This window comes from Mastigoproctus giganteus, chromosome 9 (genome assembly GCF_048544385.1).
Source record: "Mastigoproctus giganteus isolate SK-2022 chromosome 9, ASM4854438v1, whole genome shotgun sequence".
NCBI lineage: Eukaryota > Metazoa > Arthropoda > Arachnida > Uropygi > Thelyphonidae > Mastigoproctus > Mastigoproctus giganteus.
In genome coordinates this window covers 165,208,497-165,234,634 of record NC_143583.1, presented here as the reverse complement: position 1 = coordinate 165,234,634, position 26,138 = coordinate 165,208,497, and the positions used below count along the sequence as shown (strand labels likewise).

Below are 26,138 nucleotides of genomic sequence, written 5' to 3'. Positions count from 1 at the left end.
CACCCACGTCTTAGATGTACTTCAGAAGGTGTTACCTTGAATACACACTGATGCATATCATTCACGTAGAATGGTTTACCCACACACTTCATCCAATTGGTATAATGCTTCCTGAACTATGACAGAGGCAATTGAAGTGTTTCTGTGAAATGGCCTGTCTGGTCATCACAATTTATCCCCATTCTTTTTTACCTATGGATTCATGTCAAAGGCATGGCATACATCAGTGTTTCCAAAAATGTTTTTAGTAACGGAACACATTTCATCTCGCAATATATTTATGGAACACTTACGAAACACAAGTTTAGCGGGAGCCAAAGAACTGTTTGCTAATCTTTTATTATATACAACGCACTGTGAACCAAGAGCATCTTTATTTCTAAAACATGTAAAGCCGAAATTCAAAAAATTGTCATCATACTTTCGTTTTGGTCTTTTATTAGTTGGTTTCTGTTTTTTCACTTCAGATTTTTGTGGAACAAAAGGCTGCAATTGTTCATTCTCACTTTGAAGTGTGACAATATTGTGTTTGTTTTCTCTGAACACAGTTGCAATACTAGAAGTACTTGCTTCTTGTTTCAAAGTTCATTTTTTCAACCTCAAATACACAGTCATTAATTTTAATAATAATATTTCGAAATGCTGATAATTATGAAAACAAATTTATGCAAGGAAGTGAGTTTAGTTATGATATCGGGTCACTTCCCTCTCTCCTTCAACCCTGTACTCCAGGCTAAATCATATATGAATGGCATATTAGATCACTACATTGCTACTTTTTCATAGATGTCATTACCTCTACACATACTTCTGTATGCAAAAGTCTGCCAAAATAAAGTGTACCGTGGTCTACTTATTAGTTGATGCCAGTATATTAATAACTGAAAAAAAAAATATGTTAAAAATTAGAATGATACAAAAGTGGTGTATGCTACGAATAGGCAAAATTTATTTATTTTATTATTTTTTAAAATTATTAACTAGGATGTTTCATGGAACACAGTTTGGGAAATGGTGTACATAACCAAAAACAAACAGTCATCAGAGATTTCTGCTGCATATTCAAGATGATGTCACTAATGCCATTAGAAATACGACAAGCACAAGTCTCAATTCTCGCTTATACGGCGTATGTACAGTTGCAAATAGTGGTCACTTTGAATATTTATTGTTAATAATAATAATAACTGGTTACCACACACAGCGTAAATTTTAACGAGGCCTCTGCCATCTTCCTCCAGACTGGATGTGGGATCAGCACACTACAAATCAACAGACTTTTCATGTTTTTCAATAAATTTTGTTTTTATTTATTTTCTGTGTGTGTGTGTGTGTGTGTGTGTGTGTGTGTGTGTGTGTGTGTGTGTGTGTGTGTGTGTGTGTGTGTGTGTGTGTGTGTGTGTGTGTGTGTGTGTGTGTGAGAGAGAGAGAGAGACTTACCCTCTATAATGTGCATTTTTTCCTCCTCTGTTGTTCGTTCTTCAGCTAGTATCACTTCCTCTGCACAAAATAAAATTTACAATTATTCTGATTACAGTTAATGTACGTGTTAATTAACAATACATTAATTAATGTAAAAAATAAATTTGATTTAATAACCTATTTTATACATTAAATAGCTTATTTTTGCAAGGATATGTGAAATTTCTTTGAAAAGCAGCACATCCAAAAATACGTCATGGTTCAGGCTGGGATGTGTGCTTCAAAGTCATAAAATTCAGTTATGTTTTGTGGAAAAGTGACGTGATATGCTGATTTCTCACTGATAATGTGATGCGGGAAGGCACTTTTTGTTTCCTCTGACTGGACGAGATGCTCTAAACTGAGCCTGATCGTAGTGGATGCGAAGTGATAGTAGAATTGTTTGAGTTCATGGTTCGGTATCCAAGGTTGTCATAGACGATTTAATGGGAATGAAACAATCTTCGCAAGGTCAAGTTTGGCTGTAATCTGTCAAATATTTAGGTATCCACACAACTGCACAAGGGGGCTTCAATACGAATAATGTTGTCATCTGTTCAAGACAGAAATGGTCTTCTTGTACATGACATATGCCGAAAACAAACGCATGCAATTTTGAATGAACTGTACCTGACCAGTACTTATTTTCTGCTCACGAAGTATTTACTATTATAAGGCAAACAACTCACACTGAATTTCAGCGACTGTTAATTAACGGCAATTATTAATTAAATCCACAAATTAATTGGGATACGAAGCACCGTTCAATTATTTTGAATGACGCTTTTTTCCCCCTCCATGTTGGCTCTCATTATGCCATAACATCACATTTCCATCATAACAGATACTGACATATTTTCTCTTAAAAAACAGAAACACTGCACAGATTAATTGATTTTCATATTGCATAAGTCATTAAAAGATCTGATTTAGCCTTCTTATTCTGAAAGTGCTGAAATTATACTTACCTATACATAAGAGTGATTCAAAAACTTTAAGTAATTATCTTACAATTATTCAAATTCAGAGATTCTGAATTCCACCTAAAACTATGATCTACAATATGGCATTGAACTACTTGTTTCTTGAACTTAATAAACTCCCATCTAAGTGGCATCACATTTCAAACTGAAAAATTTGTAATCTGAAGCTCAATTTGTCCTCCTACGATTTAGAGGAAGTTTTGCCCAGAACAATGTTGTTATCATCTATATCTCTGTATCGCTATCATCAGCATTGTGAATATTTTACATATATTGTGATATTTATGAAAAAAAAAATTAAACATGGGGACATGTGATATGTCCAAATTTTTCATTCTCGCCTAGTATTAAGGTTAGAATTTCTAGGTAGCAATCTCAATCTCATTATCAATGCAAACAAATCTGCTCAAATAACTTATTCCTTATAGAAAGAAACAAACCATATAGAAATTAAAATTGCAGATGTCTCAATTCCAAATTTCTATGCTGTCAAAAACCTATGAGTACTTTTTGATTAAAAAAAAAAAAAAAAACACCTTTCTTTTAATTGTCACTATTTGCAAAATTGCTCACTCACTTACTATTGCTCAAAAAATTCAACAAGCAAAATGGCTGATCAAGCAGGAAACAGTAGCGATTCACAATAAAAAAAAAAAGTCACAAATCATGTTCGAATACGAATCTTTCCAATGCTTCAAAAATTTGGTCTGGACCCCCTCAAGTAACCATCAAAAAATTTCTTGCCCTCCCCGGAGTACTGTGTTCCAAGATGGCTCAAATGAAAACTTGGTTTTCCCCATACAATATCCAGGCGATAGCATTATGAAAACTTAAACACAAAGTCTCTGCAACTAATCATCAACAAGTCTGGAATAATGCTTCTTGAAAAGTTGATTACTTCTGCAAGAAATTCACCAAATACAACAACATAATAACAGCAGCACTTAACAGAAAAAATTCAAGAAACCAACAAATGATTCAATCTAACCTCTCCAGACTCAAGCAAATGGACAGAATGTTTCCGAATGGACCCCCTTCATCTCATAAATCTTCACACCATTGATTGCCAGAGATTTCTCAACTCTCATACCTACTGTAGTAAGATTTCCAATCAGAATAAAATAAATAAAAACAGCAGCCCCTGCCTTCAAATGTACTGCTACACTGCAACTGTTTTATTTTCTTAATACATGAATATAATTCATATTCATTGTTTCATGTATATACGAATTTTGCTAAGTATACTAATTATTTATTATTTCATTACCTTTGTACTAAATTGCCCCTTAGACATGTGCTGTGAAGAGCTGGCTGTATTATTAAATAAATGAATATTTATTTATTTACTAACAGATTAAGAAATTGAGACAGCAGTAAAATACACTATCATACCGTAAAATATTTTAAAGCCGCTCCCAATAGTGAACAGTACGAATGAGATATATGAAAAGCAGGAATAGGTTTGCAGCAGCAAAGATATTTCAAACACGCAAGAAAAAATTTTCGAATTGCTCTAGGCTGCTTCCAATCGGCTTAATAGTCGAATCACCACAGGGGCTCACACCTGGTGAGTATGGGCTTGGTACAACCTGGGTCTCTCTCTCTCTCTCTCTCTCTCTCTCTCTCTCTCTCTCTCTGTAACTCAGAATTTTTTTTTTTTTTTTTTTTTTGGCTGGTGCAGCAAAAGCCTCAGAGTTCCTTGCACCATGTGGCTAATGATAACAATAATGTCATTTCAGTAAATTGTCTTTGAATGTAACAGACACTCGTTTGGACCTCACAAATTTAACCGTAGCCGGTGCAGAAAAGATGGAAGAATGAGGGGGCAGCAAATGGGAGGCCAAAAAAAAAGGAAAGAAAAGAAAAAAAAAAAAAAAAGAAAGAAAGAATAAGAAAAGAAAGAAAAAGACAAAATAAAAACTACAGCTATCCACAACAATGTCTGTAAATGTATCTACAGTCTATGGAAAGATGCACAGTATGAGTTTTCATAGCAGAGTTGCTTTTTGTAAAGTTTTCAGTGGGACCTAGCTCATTCTTCTAGAACTGTGGAACAATGGATACAGGTCCTATGGAGCATCACATTATTTATTTAGTTATTTTTACACAATATACACAACAGGCATGCACCCAGTTTAAAGTATATAACAGAGCAGAAAAAAAGATAACAGAACAAAGATTGTACTAAATATAAAAATAAATAGTAGAATAACCCAGTACAATGAAGGTTCATTCAAATGGGGGAAAGTTCAATTCAAGGAAATAAAAAAGATATTCCTAACATCAAGTCCAGTGCCACACAGAAAACAGGAGACATTATCACACACAATCACACAAAATAATGAGAACATCTTAAACCTGAACTCATCCATCAGCCGGCCAACCTGCTTCAAATAGTTCTGTGAAACTCTTTCCTGTCCACAGCCATATCCAGCTCAAACTTGTTCACGAGTGCCAATGTTCTTTTACAGGAGTTCCTGAATTATCTCTAATCTAGAGTTACTGTATGGAATGTAGTCTTCTGTCTAGCAGCCACCGCTGGAGCGTGAAGATCAATATATGTCATAGAAGATCTGGCAGGTAGGTTGAACCATTGAAGATATGATAATATTATTATTATTAAATTCAATATAACTACATCTGATCAGTTAATATGTACAGCAGAGCAGTATTCAATATGTTCGGACACACAAAATTATAAAAATAAACATATGCATAACAGGGTTCCGTGTAACCCAAGGTCAATGCAAACAATCCGTACCTCTAAATAAATACTGTCATCTGACATCTACATGGCACCCTGTACACCGGTGCATGTTGCAAAATGGCCCTGGCCCCTACTCCCATTGTTACACCACTGAACATAAACTTACAAATAAATAAATAATGATTAAAATAGAATAATATTACATTTCAGTAGATAGCAGAGTTCCATCAGGAAATCAATCTAGAAATGAAAAGAAAACACAAAGTTATTGGTGTTCTTTAAACCTGTATCCAGAAAAAATTCCAAGAAAGCTGGATGCACAGGAGAGTTCATCACACATCATGGATAGATGAAGACAGCTTCACATGGAAACAAGCCATCAACCAGATAATCAGGTCCAACTAGTCTCATGACTTGCAACTAGCTTTGGACAAGACATAAGGAACTCTAACATGTTCAGAGCTAGATACAAGTCATATTTGTTTATTAATGCTATAGTTCTTTTAAAGAAGGAATTCCTAGATACTTCTAATATTACCCGGTCTTAATATCAGATGGTTGAGTAAAGGTATGGACAATGTCTGGGCAGCATCGTTTTTTATTTATTTATTCAGTTCTAACACATGGATAAGCTTTAGGCTAGTCGAATTCCTGCCATCTCCAAGTCAATTACCATAAATGGTGCCCATAGTGGAGTTCACAGTAGGGGAAATAAAGTTATGCAGTTGGTTCTATTGGACTGGATTCGAATTGTTCGTAGTGCCAAAAAATTATCAATGCAGACACCTTGAAAATTTCAGTAGTGGCCAGACTCTCGTACAGCTATCGAATTGGACTTTTCATGTTCAAGTAAGGTAAACCTCCATGACATACAGCAAGTACGTAAAAATAGCATGGGTGTACCCTGTACACATGAAAGTTGTTTTATGTGAAAACAACTTTGAAGTGAAGAAAATGCGAAATGGAAATGATGAAAATTATGCCATTTCCATTTCAATATTTGCGACAAATTGGTTTCACTTCGGTTCGAAATTTACTAGATGCCGCCAAAGATGTTTTCACATCAAAAACCTACTTTGAGGAATATGAAGTTCAACAACTTAACTTTCCTTGCCAGCCAAGAATCAAGACATGAATTCAAATGAACATCTTTGGTATGAACTGTAATCCCGGATCAGGGTGTGCCAAACCCACCACTCTTCTATAGTTGAATGACGACAGAATTAAAAGGAGGAATGGACACAAATTTCTTCTACAAGGAACTACACTGTTAAAAAATTTGGACGACCACTGAAAAGTCTACAGTGGACAATACACAGTATCAATATATGCATACACACACAATGTACAGGCCTGTATTTACACTTCTCAGGGGCCCGAGGCACTAGGCTCTTACGGGGACCCCCTTAAAGATACCGGGGGGGGGGGGACTTAAATATATAAATATGAACAAAGAAACAATTATTTCTACCAATCTGTTTAAACGCAAACATTGTAATACTGCAAAATATAAAGGAGAGTACTGAACTGAACTCTGTGTCGCAATAGTCCATGAGGGTATGATGACCAGCCACATGACTTTGGTGGTTCATCATGTGGTCAGCGAGAATCTACTTCCATTGCCATGTTTTGTGACCAGCATCCGCTGGTCTTTCACAAGTAGCTCCTCATTTCACATCACGATGCTGGGTGAACACCATAAATTTGGGCTCCCACCGGAATCTAACACAGGCAGCCCGAACCATCAGAACCGAGCTATGGGGAAGCCCAACAACAATAAAGTATAATACACAAATAAGTATGACAAATAAGTGTAATGACTTATTTTATTACAAAAACAATACCAAAAATATTATAAAAACATTCACATCTTGTTTTTCAGCAGTACATAATACCAGATTCATTATAAAATACAATGCAATAGCTAAATGCTAAATTATGAGTTCATACGATTTATTTCTATAAATATTTTGTTCTTGGCAAAAATATCTATTAAATCATCGTAATTAATGCTATTTACCAGTTCAGGTTCAATAAAAAAAAAAAATGACAAATTGCTCATTTTATTTTGAATTAAACTATTCCTTAAATAGTTTTTAGTCGTTTGAGAACAGAAAATGCTTGCATTATTAAAAATATTTTTAATATTGTTTCAATGATGGAAAATGTAGAGCTTAGTCCACTATTAATGATATTATACATTTCATTCATATTGTTGCCGATATTTTCTCATTTAATAAACAGTAAAAACTGCATAACTTCATCTTTAAACTTTTTCGAGTCAATGTCATTTTTATATATACTGTACTTATTGATTTATCAATATTAGTGTTGAATTCACTTTCATTTAAATCAAGATTTATAAATATTTCAAAAGTATCTAAAATATTGGTGTATACTTCTGTTCATCTATTTATTTCAGCAATTAATCTATCACAAACAACATTGAATGCATTGATAATAAACATTTATTTCGCTTCTAAAATTACTTAATTATCTATCGTTTCATCGCACATAATTTCTTTTTTATTTTTGCACTGCCATTTGTCAGTTAATAATTTACCTTCTCTTTCAATAATATTAAAATTGTTTCAAATATGCAAAATATATCCATACAATGAATTCAAAAGATCAGAAACATGCAGTAAATTTATTGCAGGATCTTGTAAGGATTTATTGTTTCATTTAATCTACTTAATATTTTATACCAGAGGACGGTAATGCAGTTTCATAATCAACAATGTTTTTTTATTAATTTAGTACATTCTACATCGTCTAGGGATCTTTCATATAATATTAATGGAGGCATGTGACGCAAGAAAAAAAAAAAAGTCACACATCCATTCCGTCTAACAGTTTGTCCAGTTCCTCCTTGAATTTATTTAAACTATCAACTTCCACAATGACAGACGGAAGTTTGTTCCAGCAATTAACCACCCACTGGCTAAAGGCAAATTTCCGCACATCTATTCTACAACTCCCTTTCCTCAATTTGAATTTATGCCCCCTCAGGTTCGTAGTCTGAGCAAGTGGAAGAATCCCAACAGAATTCAGCATGCTCAACCCATTCACCTTATACACCTCAATAACATCACCTCGCAGGTGCCTAGTCTCCAGCCGGAGCAATTTGCAGAACTTCACCTTTCTTGATAAGAGGAGCCCTTCATTCCCCCACCTCTTGTTGCCCTTCTCTATACATGCTCAAGCAGATTTACATCCTTCCTAAAATGGGGCCTCCAGACCTGTACATGGTACTCAAGACATGAATTGACCATTGCCTTATACAAAGGGATAACACCTCCTTTTCCCTACTAGCAAAATACCTGTATATCATTGACAATACCTCATGACCTGCTCTGGCAACCAATCTGCATTGCTCAGAAAACTTCATATCTGACTGCACAATTACTCCCAGGTCTTTTTCATTTTCTACCACCCTAAGTGTCATACCACACAGTTGGTATGTTTCTCTGGGGGTTACTTCTACCTATATGCAATACTTTGCATTTGTCAATGTTAAACTTCAGTTGCCACTTCTCAGCCCATCAGCCCAAAATTTCTAGATCCTCTTGCAGTAGCACACTGCCATTACTGTCATTAACAACCCTGCCAACCTTTGTATCATCTGCAAACTTCGACATTAAGCCTGGTATACCTTCATCAATATCATAAATATACAAAACAACAGTGGGCCCAACACCGAACAATAGGGGATTCTACTAATAACAGTAGTCCACAAAGAGCAGTGGCCACTGATTACCACTCTTTGTCTTCTCTCACTCAACCACCCTTTTATCCATTGTAGCAACTTATCCTTAATACCAGACAGCTCCAATTTTTACGTAGTCTTCCATGCAGAACAATGTCAAAAGCTTTCCTGAAATCCAAGTATATGATAACCAAATTATTTTTTGCATCTAGTTCCTTTGTAACCACATCATAGTATCCAATCAAATTTGTCAGATAAAGACTTTCCCTTAATAAACCAATGCCGTGTCTGAATTATTGCAGCAGTCTTGGCTAGATGATCCTGAAATGCATCTTTAACCAGTGACTCCATTATTTTCCCAGGAACGTTTGTTAGTTTCTTATGTTATTTGGTTTTTAGGAGCATTAGCAACTAAGGCCATATTGCTCCGGGATATGCAGTGGTCATTCCCTGACCTTTCCGCATCCTCCATATTTGGTGGTGACGGGCTTGAACCCCGGTCTAATCAAGAAGTGTGTTACTGCTCCTTCCCACCTGGCTACGGAGGCGCCCCCAGGAACACAAGTTAAACTAACTGGTCTGTAATTATTCATGTCACCTTTAGATTCCCCTTTGTAAATTTGGGATACATTTGTACATCTATAGTGCATGGGGACTTCCTCTGAGTCCAAGGATGCTCTCATAATTATGGCTAAGGGTTTTCTTACTTCCTTTGATGCCTCATATTTAAAAATCCAGTTATTAAAAATCACTTAGCTCCCTGTTCGAGTTTGATAAACTTCCGGCATTTTAACTTCTCATGTGTGAACACAGATGCAAAATACTCATCCAGATTATTGGCTATCTGAGCAAGACCGTCAACAGTCAAGTCATCGATATCAAGTGAACCAATCTGATTCATCCCCTTCCCTCTACAGTTAATATAAGTAAAGAAGTCCTTGCTGTTTTTCTTAGCATCCTTTGCCAAAGATTTCTCGTAATCTGCCTTCGCTTGCCTAATCTCCTTTGTGACTTGATTAAAGACTAGCTTATATCTGCAGTAGGCTTCCGTGTCGCCTGATAATTTAAATTCATCCCATGAATTTTTCTTCTCTGCCACAAGTCTCATTAGTTCATCTGACATTCATTTAGGCCTAAACCTTAAACAACATTTCTTAAATCGGTATGAAAAGCCTAGTAGCTTCTACGATGAATTCCTTAAATGCTTCCCACTTAGAATTTCCTGTTGGTATTATCAGTTTGTCACATTGTATAGAATTCAAAACCTGTCTGAGACCACTTTTCAATTGTTGATAAATCAATTAAGGCTTCTTTTGTTAATTTATAACCATTTCGAAAAGCTGAGACAGTATCAGCCCTAGCAGACCATCTTTGATTTTTCAGTGTTAGTGAAATTCTTCCTAAATATTGATTTAAGACATTCCATCTTCTTGGGGCAGAAGAAAAAAAATTATATAAATTTTGTATAAAGTGGAAAAATGCACTGCAGTAAAACAAGATTCAGCTGCATTAGTTCCAATTAAATTTAGAGAGTGACTAGTGCACGGTACATAAAATGCAGTAGAATTATTGCTTCTAATGTGTGTTGGACTCCTCAATACAGTACTTTCCTGCCATATTTGAACCATTACTGTAACTTTGCAGATTGTAATATAAATTGATAAATCTCCTAATCTTTTTAAAATAGTTTTTTCTATATATTCAGCATTTTGACGTTCTATATGAAGAAAACCTAAAAATCGTTCTTTGACGATACCGTTTTGTGACATTTATCTTAAAATAAACACTAATTGATCAACATGGCTAATATCAGGGGTTGAATCAACAATAATAGAAAAATATTTTGCTTCTCGAATTTCAGAAACCATCAACTTTTTTTGTCATCAATTCTATAAATTCATCACAGGTTTTGGGCTTGTCAAACCTTGGGTCCTACATGCACACACACACAGAGAAAGAACTTAGAAATTTTTTTTTTGCTGGTGCAGCATAAGCCTCAGGCTTCCTTGCACCATATGGCTAATAATAATAATATTTACCGCTACATTCTGTATAAATTTTGTCATTACTACTAAATCCTAAACCAAGTTTATTCAAAACCTGAACAATAGGAATAATTCTTTTTAAAATATCTCTCCAATAATTTTCTTCAGACTGAATTTGTTTCATTCCATGCCAATATAACCCAACACTGAATGTGTCTTAAAACAAACACACATAGCATTAATGTGATCTGATTAAAAGCTCATTCATAATTTGAGTTGTCACAAGCATCACGAGAAATATTTTCAGAATTGTTTCAAGATTTGTAAATGTTGATCTAGGTCCATCATTAATAATATTGTACATATACATGTACTCAATATTTGAAACATTTTTGTTGGCATAGTTATTATTATTAGCCATATAGTGCAAGGAAACCTGAGGCTTATGCTGCACCAGCCAAAAAACAATTTCCGAGTAACCCTGAGAGAGAGAAAAAGAGAGAGAGTGAGAGAGCTGCTGTAGAAAGGCCGAATTAAGAGCTAAAAGGATTTAACATTCTACAATTTAGTGGTGCTCGTAACACATTTACAACCGCCTCTCCCACATTCTGTACCGAGAAGTCGCACTGGTCAACTGCTTTCTTGTGTTCATAGTCAAGCAGAAAAGATTAAGCCATATTCCCATCGCAGATAATACTCTGTGGTCAACCTGTTCTACTGTTACACCCTATTACAGAATAGTGATTTTTTTTTTATTCTGGAAATTAATCTGTTCTTTCGGAGAAATAAGTCATCTACATTTTCAGTAAATTTCACCTGTCTATGATTACATGCAAGGTACAAGTGGGCCCTAGTTTAGATTAGGGTGTTAAAAAAGAAATCGCTTTAAAAATTTGAGATTACAGAGGCCTCACTAGGCCCTCTATATTGTGAGGCCAGACACTAATGCCACATGTGCCTATTTATAAGTACGGCCCTGACAATATACCCTTTACAGCAGCAATGCCATGGATTTTACATTTTGTTTGGAACTGAAAATACCCTTGCAGGACGGAGCTGCACATCATTCGAGAATTCTGGTTCACTCCTAAGAGGCATAAATACAAACCAAATTTTAGATATTTCAATTCATTCATTGATACACTATACATTTTGTAGATTATTAATATTGCTTATATTTCTGTTTAGCTGCTCTTGTATTGTGACAGAGACAGAACATCTTTCTTGTGTTTTTGAAAATGTCCTTTACAAAGCATTAAGAAGATGAATATCCCAGCCACCCCATGAATATTACATGATCATGGGCCTCCACCAACCCATATGTGATTTTATACAGAGCAACTGGTTAGGCCATTTAGGATCTGTTTCCGGTATTTCTAATCCTTCACATATTTACAGAAAACGATCAGAGAGGACATATCTGTTGGCGAGAGCTGATCTTAATCCAAATTGAGAGATTCTTCAGCTGCACAGTTCTCAGATGTTTGGCTCCAAAATAATTCTGAAGGTTATTTTGGCGATGTTACAATTTTTTGCAGTTAGCATGAAGTGACTTTCCATTACAAAGGACAGCAATCTGGCAAGTTTAATTAGGTCGTCATCACAACTGTGCACCAAATTGTGTGCACAAAGTGCATTACTTCATCTTCAGCATTACTTTCTTGCTTTGCGTCTCTCACAACCTGCAAGGATCCATAACCACAGCTTAGCTGCCATCACGCCATTTGGTGATCTATACAAAGCCAACTTGAGTGGTATCTTTCATCCCTTCTGCTTTCACTTGGTGAGAGTGGGCCTTGCTGGGCTTCTGGTGGGGTATGTCCCCACTGAACTCCTAAGGCTGTCTTCCCTATCATCCCCATATCTCTATCTATTCCTCTCTCCTTCAGTCTCAACCCTTACTCCATCTTATTTTGTGCACTTTTTTTTTTTTTTTTTCATACAATAGGCCCTTGACACTGAAATCTTCAGAAACTAGGAGGAAGGGCCTGCCAGAGTACTTAGTGGTCCTGCCACTACCTAATCTGCCTCCTTGGGGCAAAGTATGAGCAACAGGGATCCCATTAGGGGCCCAATGGCTAAATGATCAGAGGAACAACACAACATAACCACACACTTTAAGTTTTTGAAAATCTCTGACCTTCACATAGTTCTGTGCTACACAGAGTACACAATGCAGAGATGGGGGAAAACCCCTGGGGCCGTCAGACAACTAACACTTTACAACTGTTCTTTGCTGAGGAGGAGGAGGATGATGTTTAAGCAGAATCTAACAAAGGAGCCAGTATTTGACTGAGTGTACACACGAAGTTTGCTGCAGAAGCCCAAAGGCGACAGAGTATAATATACAGATGTGCATACATAGCGCTGAGTCACTTCCAAATCTCTAAACATGGGGAGTTGTTTTTAACAGCCCAGTCCATCTGGCAGAATTTTGCTATCAACTTGTCAATGGAGAGTTTGAAACTCAGTTTAGAATCAAAATCTATTCCATCTAGAGAAGGTTTGGTTTGGTTGGGTTGGGTTGGGTTGGGTTGGGTTTTGGTTGGTTGGTTGGTTGGTTGGTTGGTTGGTTGAGAGACAAGACTATTTTGACTCATTTTGCAGGGTTAATCAGTATACTGTATACATCAAGATAAGATCCTAAGTGGTATAGCTTTTGCTTGTTCCTGTTATTGATATTTGTGATATGATTGACAGGGTTAATCTAAGTAAGTAGCATAACATCATTAGTGTATCGCTTTATGTCATCTCTCTTCTGCAAATGGAATAATGACTGTTGTAAATAATGCTCAGGAGAGAACTCTACCTTGGGAAACTCCAGCAGTGATTTTTCTCTAGGTCACGTAATTTTTCAAATCTTTTTCTGTTTTTTGGACATGTTAATCGCAAACGCGAAACGTTGCACACCTTTCACTTGTTTGTTTGCTAAATGCATTTGGTATTAGCTCTGGCTCTGTTCAGCTTCTCTGTATTTGTAAAAGTTATTACAAGCCTTACATTTCTTTTGTTTGGCTAGTGTTGCATTCATTGTTCACTAGAGTTTTAGCATTATTTGATAACTCTTGAGCATTTTTGGAGTTCCTATTTCAATAGATTGTAATATTCAATTTGATATATAAGCAACACCAGCATAATTGATGCATTTGATAAAACTGCTTTGTCTAGAATTGTTAGCTGCCTTTATTTCTCCTAATCAGCTTTTGCAAAGTTCCATTTCACTGTGCAATTAAAACAGGGTGATAAATTTGCATTTATTGACAGACTATTGGGTAGGGGTCACTACTGATATGCTTATCATGAATAGACAAGTTGAACAGTGGAAAAAGAGCAACTGAGCATATGAAGAGGTCAACTGCCCAACTTGATCCAGAAGGAAAGTGAAAATAAGTGGTTAATCCAGTGTTCAGTACTGTCAAGAATTAGCTCTCCAAGAAACGTTTCTGAACTATCTCGTCATTTATCTTGAACAAATTTCTCCGTTTCTTATCACCTCATAAAAAATAATACATATTAAAGTTTCCCATCATGCAGAAGGGAGGAGAGGGCACAGTTAAAGACTTTCAAGGGCACTGTAAGAGATGTCTTTGCTGGAAGAAGATAAAAGGTGACAACTGTAAGATAAAAATGGAGAGATATCCGAGTGGGCACAGCTTCTAGATTTTTTCTAGCATTACTGGAGGCAGGGTCAGATTAAGGATGAAACAGGCCTCTGGCTATATTGAAATTTGATATATATAATATATATATATTACACACATACATATAAATACAAATACTACATAGGTTTTTATATGTCTGCTTATACATCTAGAGGACTTATCTCCAATGCTCAATTTGGCTTTGTCAAAGGTCGTGGTACTGAAGACACTATTCATAAGTTGTTGAATTATCATGATCTCCCCCCCCCCCCTCTAAATATGTCCTGGGTCTCTTTGTGGACTTTAAGGGAGCCTTTGATACATTTTGGTGGCAAAGTTTCCTCGAGAAGTCCCGGGAGGCCCAGGTTTCCACGCCTATCTATAATGTCATAAAGAATTATTTTATGGACCGTCATATTAAAGTCACTTCTGACTTTGAAGAGATTACTTGCTGTGTTACTAGGGGCTGCCCACAGGGGTCTATTCTTGGCCCCTGTGTTGGAATATTGTTTTTGGAAGTTGGCTTTCAAAATCCTTTGATAATGTTAACATGGTTGCTTATGCAGACAATTTGACTATCATCATTAATGGAAAATCTAGAAAATGCCTGAAAGATACAGCTAACTTTGTAATGACAGAACTTTTTAATTGGACATCCAACCACAAATTACAACAGTCAACTTCGAAGACTTGTCAGATGCTACTTAAGGGTAAATTGGATCCGGATCGGTCGACAACTATAAAATACAATGGTATCCCATTCGCTTCAACTCTACTGTCAAGTATCTTGGCATCTGGCTTGATGACGGGGGTAGGTTCTTACATCATGTGAGGTACAAGACTGGGGTATCAAAGCACACACCCTTCGACTATATTATAATTGCATCTTTTTAGCCATCATTTTGTATGGTGCTGGTGATTGGGGTTACCGTGCAAATAACCTTGCTATTATCAAACAACTTCTGCAAGCCCAAAGAGCTGCTCTCATCTCGATCATGTAAAACTACATCTGCATCTGCTCTTCAGGTAATGCTAGGTAGACTCCCAATACACTTTTGAAGTGCAATATTGATACCTTCTATATCATCTAAAAAAGACGTTACCCTGCTACCATTAGTGGTTTTACCTTGAATTTTAATGAAGATTTTTCTTCTGTTAAGAAGAGGACAGAGTCCATTTTAATAACATGCTGCAACAGGATTGGTCTAATTCTTCTGTTGGTGCTGCTACTAGAGGTTACTTCTCCATTGCCAAGGAATTTAAGAAGAAAGAAATGCTTTGGTTATCTCCTAGCCTTTGTGCTACTTTTCTCCTTACTGAGCATGGGAGCTTAAACTTCAAACTCTTCTCATTTGGTCATTTGGACACACTACTTTGCCCTTGTGGTGCTACTGAAACTGCAGATCATGTCCTTTTTGACTGCCCTTCCTACTGTGACCTGAGAGTTGATTTACACTGTGCCATTCCAAACTTCTATATCGAACACAAGGAACTGATTGTTCAAACTAAGGAGTTTTTTATTCTGTTTAATTCTTATGTCAACAGGGTCTTCAAAAGAAGAAGTGTTATTCTTGCCTCAATACTGCCTCACTAATAGTGAAGTTTCTTCTGTGAGATCCTTCCTTATCGCCTTTTAAAGTTTGCGAACTTTCACTATTGGAAGCCTTTTACTACACTGAGAACTTTCATCTCTTGAAAGCCTCTGTTTTCATACACTGCTTTTGCATGCTAACAGTTTTCTTGTTAATATGTTAATAGTTTTTATGTGAACTGAGAACTTTCATCTTTTGGAAGCCTCTGTTTCATTTTCTGTCTTTGTATGCTGACAGATCACACGTTGATATGTTAATAGTATATATGTTCATATGTCAGCTGCACAGATATTTAAATGAGTGGTACTTCTTGTTTTGATGTTGAATCTAAGAAATTTAATATATAAATTGTAAAAATGTAAAATATGCATCATTCTGAATGGCAATGGTTCCAGTATGATAGCATTGATTGTTGTTTTTTTTTTATTGTTGTGTATATTAGCATTGATTGTTTTGTTTTGCTTTATTTCCACTTGTTGCCCCTGCCTCACCCTTTTTAAATCTTTTTAACCCCCTTGTGTAATCAGCTACTACTTTGAGCTGTTTCACATTTTAATTTTCCCAGCTGTTCTGAACTGCTATATATATCCTTGTATTATATCTCTGTATATACTTATTAATTTCAATTTTTATTACATATGTGTATTAATACTATTACCCATATAATTTGTACTTGACTTCATGTCATGACCACATTTTCACATATTCTGTATATATAACTGATTAATTTTGTAATTAAGAGTTTTATTAATTAGACTTCCCCTTGTAATTAAGATGCATAATGGTAACCTCTTGTCGGGTGTATATATTGCTGTTAAACCTTGTAGTATAATAATTAAGAATTATTATTAGTTAAGACTTCCCCTTGTAATTTAGATGCATAATGATAACCTTTTGGGTGTGACAGGCAACACCATTTTTTTTTTCTTCCTTAATTTCTATTGTCTTCTCTTTCTGAAAAATCCATTTGTGATTTTTCACTACTTTCTGTAGATAATTCTGTGTAGTTGCATAGTTACTCTTCTCTCTCCACATGATGTTAAACAGTGGCTAATGGGGGAACCCTGGGGTCCACCAATCAATAAATAAAAAAAAATAAAATAGGTTTTTATATTTATATTGTGAATAATAATTCCTTGATAAAAAGTAATAATAAAAACAATTTTAATGGAAACTTTTAACATATTTACAGTATAATAAAAAAGGTATAAGAATAAAATTTAAACACTTAAGTTTAAGAATGCTTTTATATTACATGTTTTCTTGGTTTATTATTATTATTAGAAATTTTTATTATTACTATAGAAAATAAATATTTACACCAAAAATGAGGCCCCTCTTCGCACAAGCCCCCGACCATGGCCGGTTTCGCTGTAGCATTAACGCGGCCCTAACTGGAGTCAATCAGAATTGCAATTCCTCCATGATCAGAATTAGTCATGTAACAGATGTGGATTTTTTTGTAGATGACAGAAGGTTTAAGCGATGCAGTAATAAATGGTGTTCAGTCTTGAAGACAAAATGAAAATTAATCATACTGGACAAAAAGATCCCGACTGTCAAAGTTGCTGCGATATCCTATCCTCTACAATTCCACTGAAAAAAGCTGCACATTATTTTTTATTTTTTTAGGTTTAGATTGGTCCCTCAGTTTGTTTCCAAAAAGCTCATGGTTTATGGTGAGCACATTTGTTCTTTTTTCAGGTAGTATGGTTTCCTATGTCCATCTCTTCCTCTGCAAGATGGTCGATAATTGGATCTTCTTGGTGAGCTTTTACTTCGATTTCCAGACTGCTTATTCAATTTGTTTAGTATCATCAGATTCAGTGCTTTCTAAATACTTGCAATAAGTAATACTATGCGGAGCAGGGAATGCTGTGTTAATAGCCTTGTTTACCTTGGGTGTTTTACTACGTAAGGATTCAAGGATATGGTCGATCTGTTAGCATTAGCATAGGCACACAATGAAAGCAAGCAAGCTTATGTAGCAGTAGCAAAAAAAAAAAAAAAAAAAAACTTTCCCATTTCACCCCTGCATTCATTCCAAATACCTGTCCAGCTCAGCCTTAAATTTGTTTAGGCTATCAACTTCCACAACAAAATATGGAAGTCTGCTCCACCAATCAACTACCCACTGGCTAAAGACACATCTGCATATCTATCCTACAACTGTCTTTCCTCAATTTGAATTTATGCCCCTAAGGTGATTATTCTGAGCAAGAGGAAGAATCCCATCAGCATTCAGCATACCCAAACCCAGGAGCGGATTAAGGTCGGTTGAGGCCCCAGGCGCAGAAGAAAATATTGGGCCCCTTAAAAAAAACAGAGAGAGACAGGGAAAATAAAAATACATGTTAACCAATTTTTTAAATAAATAAAAAATATTATGTACTATTAATGTTTTATTTCCAATAAAATTTGAATATAATATATGTATAATATAATTAATAATAGCATAATATGTTCAACTAATTTGTTGGGGTTTTGCATGGGCCCTTCAGAAGTCGGGGCCCAGGGCGCACGCCCGGTGCGCCCGCCATTAAATCCACCTCTGCCCAAACCATTCAAAGCTTTATACACCTCAATCAGATCACCTCGCAGGTGCCTAGTTGCCAGATGCTGCAAATTGCAGAACTTAAGCCTTTCTTTGTAAGATCAACCCTTTGTTCCATTCACTAATCATGTTGCCCTTCTCTGTACTTGTTCCAACACTCTACATCCTTCCTAAAATGAGGCCTCAAAACCTGTATATAGTGGTGAGCTATAGTGTACTCGCGAGAGCACACTGTTAATTTTTTTGAAAATTTGCGAGCCCATTGTTGAAACGATCATTTATGTTACAGATTAAATCCTGAATTCAATTATTGAGTATCCAGAGCTGCGAACTAGGGTGGGGCGAGAGGTACCCCCCTGCAGCATTTTAAGGGCGCATTTGACCAGTTGTGTATTTTAAAATTGCTTCGTTTTTGATTTAATTACAGTCAGAACTCTGTTTAACGAACTTCTTTATAGCGAGTTTATTTTTCAATTCCTCTTGGTAATTACGCGTTTAAAATAGTTTCCGTAGAACAGAGGAAATTTCCATATAACAAACAGATTATGAGAGACTTAACTTTGTATGCACTGTTCCCACCTCTGACCTTTAGGCAATTAGAATTAAGGTGAAAAGAATACTGTTGTGCAATGTCAGTGGTGCCCATAAAATCAATACAGCTACCTGCCCCACATACTGAGAATTCCCACTAGAATATGCTTTACATAACCAGTCAGAAGATTAACGCATAATCTCGAGACGGATAGTAGCCTCTGGTCGACCTGTTGTAGTTTGTCTTTATTCCGGCAAGCAGTCATCTGTTTTTTGGAGAAGTGAGTGAACCACGCCTTCCGGTAAATATTTCCTGTCTAAGTTTACATGGTCACAGTAGCTGAATATCCGAGTGGTTCTGACAGTTTGGACAGTATTCAAAGAACTAGTGATGTGGTAGCAATGTCTTGGAGGTGGGGGGGGGGTGCAGAAATGAGGGCACCTGAGATAATAAATAAATTTTCTGAAGATGAAATGTTGATAGATTTTGAAACAGCATCGAGGCCTTCACTGTGAAGGAAATATTTCAAAATATAAGGGTGTACATAAGTTTTTTTGGCGGCGTTCAAAAAATATTCACTTTTTTTTTTTCTGGTTCTGCTAGTCGCTGGGAAATTTTATGAATGCTTTGAAGATTTCAACTAATTTAGGGTTACCAGATCTAGAATTCAAAAACTAGGACATTTAGTTTTAGAAATGAGGATATTTTAAAAATTATATTTATTATTAAAAAATTGCGATAATTGGTTATTGTTACTGACAATCATTTTCAGTAAGTTTGGATTATAACAAAAGTAATTATAAAATGTTTTACAATCCATTTTAAAATTATAAGTAACCAATAAAATACTGTTTACAGTTATTTGTTTCCATTTTATTTCTAATGTCGCTCCATTGATTTAACAAAAATACACTCTCTATGTTCCTATTGTGGGCAAAAATAGAAAATGTATATTGAGCAATTTTTAAAAGCTCTGAACATACTTCGGTACTCTTGCATTGATTAAAATATTCAGCTGACTTTCTATTGGCTAATAAATTTCCTAATTATCATCTTTCTTTTTCTCAAAAACAAGTTCCTTAAAATTCATAAATTGGTCAAATAATCTACTATCATCGATTTTCAAGTAGACAAATGATGAAGTTTAGTCCATGTGTGTAATTTGGGGATAATAAAAAAGTAAAATTTTCTGTTAATATAGTTCACTTAATGCAACCAGTGCATTATTTTTATTTATTCTGTTGTATTTGTATTTTGTGTTTTTGTATGGGTGGCTTCTAGAACAGATGTTCATCTCCGCCTCGTTGCTCTGTTCAGTTTTTACAGACTCCGTCAAGGTAAGGCCAGTGTGTGTCGTGTAGGAAAAAAAAAAAAAAAAAGGTGCCGGTTGAACAGGATAATGGAAGAGGGGGTAAGAGAGAAAAAATATAAATAGAAAATAAGTTTTTCATCCCGCATGGGAGAAACTGATAGGACATAAAAATTTTGTCTGTGAGCTTATATGTGTGTTTATGTTCTGCGTGTAGTGTAGTGTTTTGGCTACCAAGAAACAGCGATTACCTGGACAACTGCTTCCAGGTAATCATCCCTAGCCCTGGGAAGCAAGACCTTCCTTACTATCTGCTAGCCCTCCTCCCTGGGGAAAGAGTTTCCCAGAGAGGAAAAGAAAATAAGTGCAAAGTGAAGAGGGAGAAGGAGAGGAGGACTCGCCCGGCCCAGGGGAGCCCCAATACAGGATAACTGTTAGAGGGGGGGGGGAAATATATATATAATTCAAAATAATAATTATTAAAATAAATAAAAATAAAAGAGAGAGAAGGTTTGCTGGCCAGGCCTGGGGAGCCCCAGCCGAGTGCAGAGTGCGAGATTTATTCTGTTGTGTGGACCGAAGGTGCAACACACAGAACATTTAATGAACATTCATTTTATGATGAGATGATTTTTTTTAAATTACAAAACAATAGGACGCAAGTGTAAAATCTGCGAGGAGGTCCTAAAAATCAGGACATGTCCTCGGAAATGAGGACATCTGGTAGCCCTACACTTAAAGGACATACAGACAGAAGATCATCGTCCAAAGAACGAGCTATAAAATCTTTGTTGTTACAGATAAAAGTTCATGAACACTTATTAATATTGAACATAGGTCGGCAAATACAGAAACTATCAGTATTGCTCAAAGGTGCTTGTACAAACAGACTATCCATTTTTATGCAGATTGGGTACTTGGAATAAAATTCTTTATAACACTGACAGTGTAAATAAAGCATTGCAAGCTAAAGGTTTGCATACAATTAATAAGCAGATTGATAAAACATCAAAGAAATAGGGGAAAATGAATTTCAAGTTATTTTTGGATATGCTGTTACCACAGCAGAAAAAACGGATATACCAGCTACATTTCCACAAGAAAGAAAAATGTCACTTTACAAATTTGCCGACGGTTTCAACTTATCCACAGAACAAAAAAATTTTGTATTGAAATTAAATACGTTTTGGATGTTCTTGTCAATGACTTCAGCACTAGTTTTGAAAAACTGAATGCTATTTCTTCAGAATTTGATTTTCTATTTCGTACTTCACTCGCATTAATTAATATATCTGACTCAGAAGGCTGCTTCCGACCTTGCATTAAAACCCAATAAAGATTTAAATGCATCAGATATTTCAACAGAAATTCAAAGTTTCAAAAATCATGTTTTATCAATTCTGTGGGATATAAAATCTGCAACCCCCTTTAAACTTCTCCGAATCATTCACAAGTATTGTCTAATAAAATGTTATCCAAACAGAAATAGCGTTAAGATTTTTCTTACCCTGCCTGTAATAGGTCCTTTATTGTGAAAGGTCCTTTGGTAAACTTAAATGGATTAAAAATCACCTTTGGTCAACTTAAATGGATTAAAAATCACCTTTGGTCAACTTAAATGGATTAAAAATCACCTTTGGTCAACTTAAATGGATTAAAAATCACCTTAGATGAACAACTGGACAAGAACGACTAACCAACATATCAATTATATCCATTGAAAATCACGTTGCACAAAACAAACTATGATAACATTGTTGATGATTTTGCTTCAGCAAAAGCGAAAAAAATTCAATTAAAAATACATCTTCGTTACATATTTTTAGTTTGTTATTATTTTCAAAGCATTCTATATTATATTTCGCAATATTTTGTTTCTATGATTTTATTCTACATATATAAATGTAAACTATATATCTGTGGGTTTTTTTTTTTTTTTTTTATTTCTTTGTAGTTATATGTACATATTTTCTTTGTAGTTTGTATAGGATAATTTTTTTGTAGATAAAAACGAGTATTTGTAAGTTTCTTTTTATTTGATATTTTGTTTTATTATATCCATTGTATTATTTTATTAATAAATACATGCGAATTATAGATCGTTTCAGTAGTGATTTTTATAAATTCATGAAGATTGACGACCTACATATAATGGGGGTGTACTCATATTACTTTTGCTACAGGCATAGGATTGCCTAATGAGAGTAGATTTGCGAACAGACAACACTGAAATGTCACTCAGCATGCTATATTTCATGTAACCAATCCGAACGATTGTCTTAAGCCATGTGGTAGGGATAAGTGAGCAATTGAAATAAGCCGATTTGTGTATGAGGGTAGGTAGGATAGAGAAAGTAATTAGTTGACTTTCTGTGCCGGAGAGAAGTGTATTGTGTATTGCTTATTATCAAGTATTTATTAAAATCTATAATTTTAAATCTAATTTTTAGTTTCTTTATAATTTTTAAATAATATAATGCTTTTTTAAATTTATTAGCTATGAAAAGACAGTCCAATTTATTAATTTTTTTTGGAAAAGACAAAAAAAATAAATCTGCTTCTACGGATTCTGCCAGTGAAATAATGAAAATTGATTTTCATTATTTCTTCAAATAATTCTACGAATACAAACACTGATAATGAAGATATTATTAATGATCAATATGTTAGTTATGAAGTGGAACAGCAACTACCCGATTGTTGGAATGAGAAGCAAGCAATTTTTTTTAAAACTCAGTACAAGTGGCTATACATCCAAAATGGAAAATTAGGTTGTTCTGTTTGTGCTAAGTATAAAAACTTAGGTGTTGAACAAGAAAAACGTTGTCATGGTTCAAAAGAATGGATGGAAATTAAGGTTTGTTTGTTTGGTTTTTTTTTTAGGAGCATTAGCAACTAAGGCCATATTGCTCGGAGGATATGCGGTGGTCATTCCCTTGACCTTTCCGCATCCTCCGTATTTGGTGGTGACGGGCTCGAACCCCGGTCTAATCAAGAAGCGTGTGCTACGCACTGCTGCTCCTTCCCACCTGGCTACGGAGGCGGCGGAAATTAAGGTAGAGCCAAATGGAAAGAATAAAAATAGTAGACAGGCATCTTTGCGCAAAAAACTATCCATTCACGATGAGTCAATGGCACATAAAAAATTCTTAAAAACAAAGGAAGAATCACAAAGGCATGTACTTCCAAATGTCATTGACAAACTGAATGATAAAGAAATACAAACTACTGCCAAAATTTTTAATTCAGTGTACAGTCTTGTAAAAAGAAATCGGCCAATGTCTGACTTACCAGCTGAATTGGAATTACAGAGTAAAAATGGCATTGATATAGGAGTTTTGTTGCAGTCCAGATTTTCGGGACTTAGAATCACCGAACATATTTCAAATGAAATAAAAAAGGAAATCTTTAGAAAAATAATAGAATAGAATGCCAAAATCTGCATAATAATTGATGAGTCGACAACATTATCCAAACAAAGTGTCCTAATTCTTTACCTACATGTTGAACTTGCTGAGCCTTGTATGATTTTTATAGATCTTATTGAATTAGAACAGACAACCGCTGAATGCATACATGCCAGCATAATTACAGCTTTAAACAGCTATGGTTTTTCCAAAAATTATTTAAAAGAAAATCTTATTGGATTTTGTTCCGATGGTGCTAGTGTAATGTTGGGGAAAAAGTCCGGTGTTTCAACCAGACTTTTACAACAATTCCCAAACATTATTATTTGGCACTGCCTGGCTCATCGTTTGAAATTAGCATTAGATGATTCTATAAAAAATATAAAAGAAGTGAATCATTTTGAAATATTTCTAAATAAACTGTATGCATTATATCACAATCTCCGAAACACCAGCGTGATTTGAGGATGATTGCTAAAGAACTTGATGTGGAAATTATAAAGATCAGTCGTGTGTTTGGGCCACGATGAGTGGCTTGTAGCTTGCGGACAGCAATTGAGGTTTGGCGGAATTATCCTGCTTTGTGCAAACATTTTGCGTCAGAAGTTAAATATTCAGGATTATTAAACCAACTTTAAAATCTTGAATTTCTTAAAGATTTAGCACTAAAGATCGACATCCTGCAGGAGCTTTCTCACCTTTCAGTAGCTTTACAAAGTCGCAGCATCACAATAGTAAAAGCAGATAAATTAATTATTCGAACTATCAATGCTATTGATAATTTGAAAAATTCGGAAGGAACTTATGAAACTAAAATTGAGAGTATACTGAAGTCGAAAGAATTTGAAGGAATCAAAATCGAAAGTAAGAACACATTTAAAAAATTACCTCGTGACAAATTATTAAACTGCATTGTTTTATCCTTAAAGGATTGGTTATTAATGCAACAGAGCAATTTTAAATTAAAGAAAGAAAACAATGATATCATTAACGATGAGGAATTGAAAGAAATTTTAAATGTATGCTACCTGGAAATGTGGAATATGGAAGAACTTTCCTCTCCTTGGCAAGAGGGTGAAAAACGAATAAGTAATGTAAGTTTTATAATAAAATATAAAAATTAATGATTTCAGAGATTTTGTCGAAGACAGTTTATGTTTAAATTCCAGTGAAATTCCCTTATCAATTAAAAAAGCCATAAAAATCCTTGAAACCATTGCAATTAGCAATGCTGAAGCTGAGCAAGCTTCCAGTGTAATGAATAACATTGTGACAATAAAAAGAACATCATCGACAATTAAACACGTTGCAGATATGATGACCATAAATCTAAATAGAAAATCATTGCTTCAATTTGATCCAGATCGTTACGTCAAATCGTTCCTCCGTAATCATCACTCAGCTATTGAGCAAAGCAGAAGATTGGCAACAAATATTAATAGAGAAGTACATTCTATATGGCAGTTTTTGGAATAAATTTTTCTTCTATATTTGTTTAACAATTTTTTTCAGGTAAGCTGTGATTTTTTTGTACCTTTTCTAGAATAGTTTGTGTGTGTGTTTTTTTAATGTAATAATTGTTTTTATATTCTAGAAAGTTTTGTGATTCTTTATGTTATTTGTGTTATGGGAAATATTGTACGTTATTTTTTATTTGCAATATTAAAATTTTATCATAAAAAAAAAAGTGTGTGTGTGTGTGTGTGTGTGTGTGTGTGTGTGTGTGTGTGTGTGTGTGTGTGTGTGTGTGTGTGTGTGTGTGTGTGTGTGTTTTCATGCATGTTGGAAGTTTGAAACATCTTTAGAAATGTTTACTTTTCGACATGTTGAATTAGAAATTTTTTCCGTTGAAATTTTTTTATGAAATACGGTAGAGAATGACTCTTAACTTCCATGACCAATTAAATTTACTGGGCAGAAAGTCGGAAAAACTGCGAGCCCATTGTTAAAATATTCACAGCTCACCACTGCCTGTATACAGTACTCAAGGTGTGGCCTGACCATTGCCTTATACAAGGGGATAATCACCTCGTTATCCCAGCTAGAAAAATTCCTGTATATCATTCAAAAGTCACCATGAGCTACTCTTGCAGACCGTCTGCATTGCTCAGAAACCTTCATATCTGCCTGCACAATTACCCCTAGGTCCTTTTCATTCTCTACCACTGTCAGTGTGGTACCACAGAGTTGATACGCTACTCTGAGGTTACTGGCTTCCCATATATAGTACTTTGAATTTGTCAATGTTAAACTTTAAA

At 35.1% G+C, this 26,138-nt stretch overlaps 1 protein-coding gene across 1 annotated transcript in view; it reads right to left on the bottom strand.

Annotated features, from left to right (window-relative positions):
• LOC150080869 (voltage-dependent calcium channel type A subunit alpha-1-like) overlaps nt 1-26,138 on the bottom strand; it is a 1,489,217-nt gene that overhangs the window by 1,355,686 nt on the left and 107,393 nt on the right. The window contains exon 7 of the mRNA XM_090381686.1: nt 1,441-1,500. Within this exon, the coding sequence (XP_090237812.1) occupies nt 1,441-1,500 (60 nt within the window). The remainder of the gene's footprint in view (nt 1-1,440; nt 1,501-26,138) is intronic.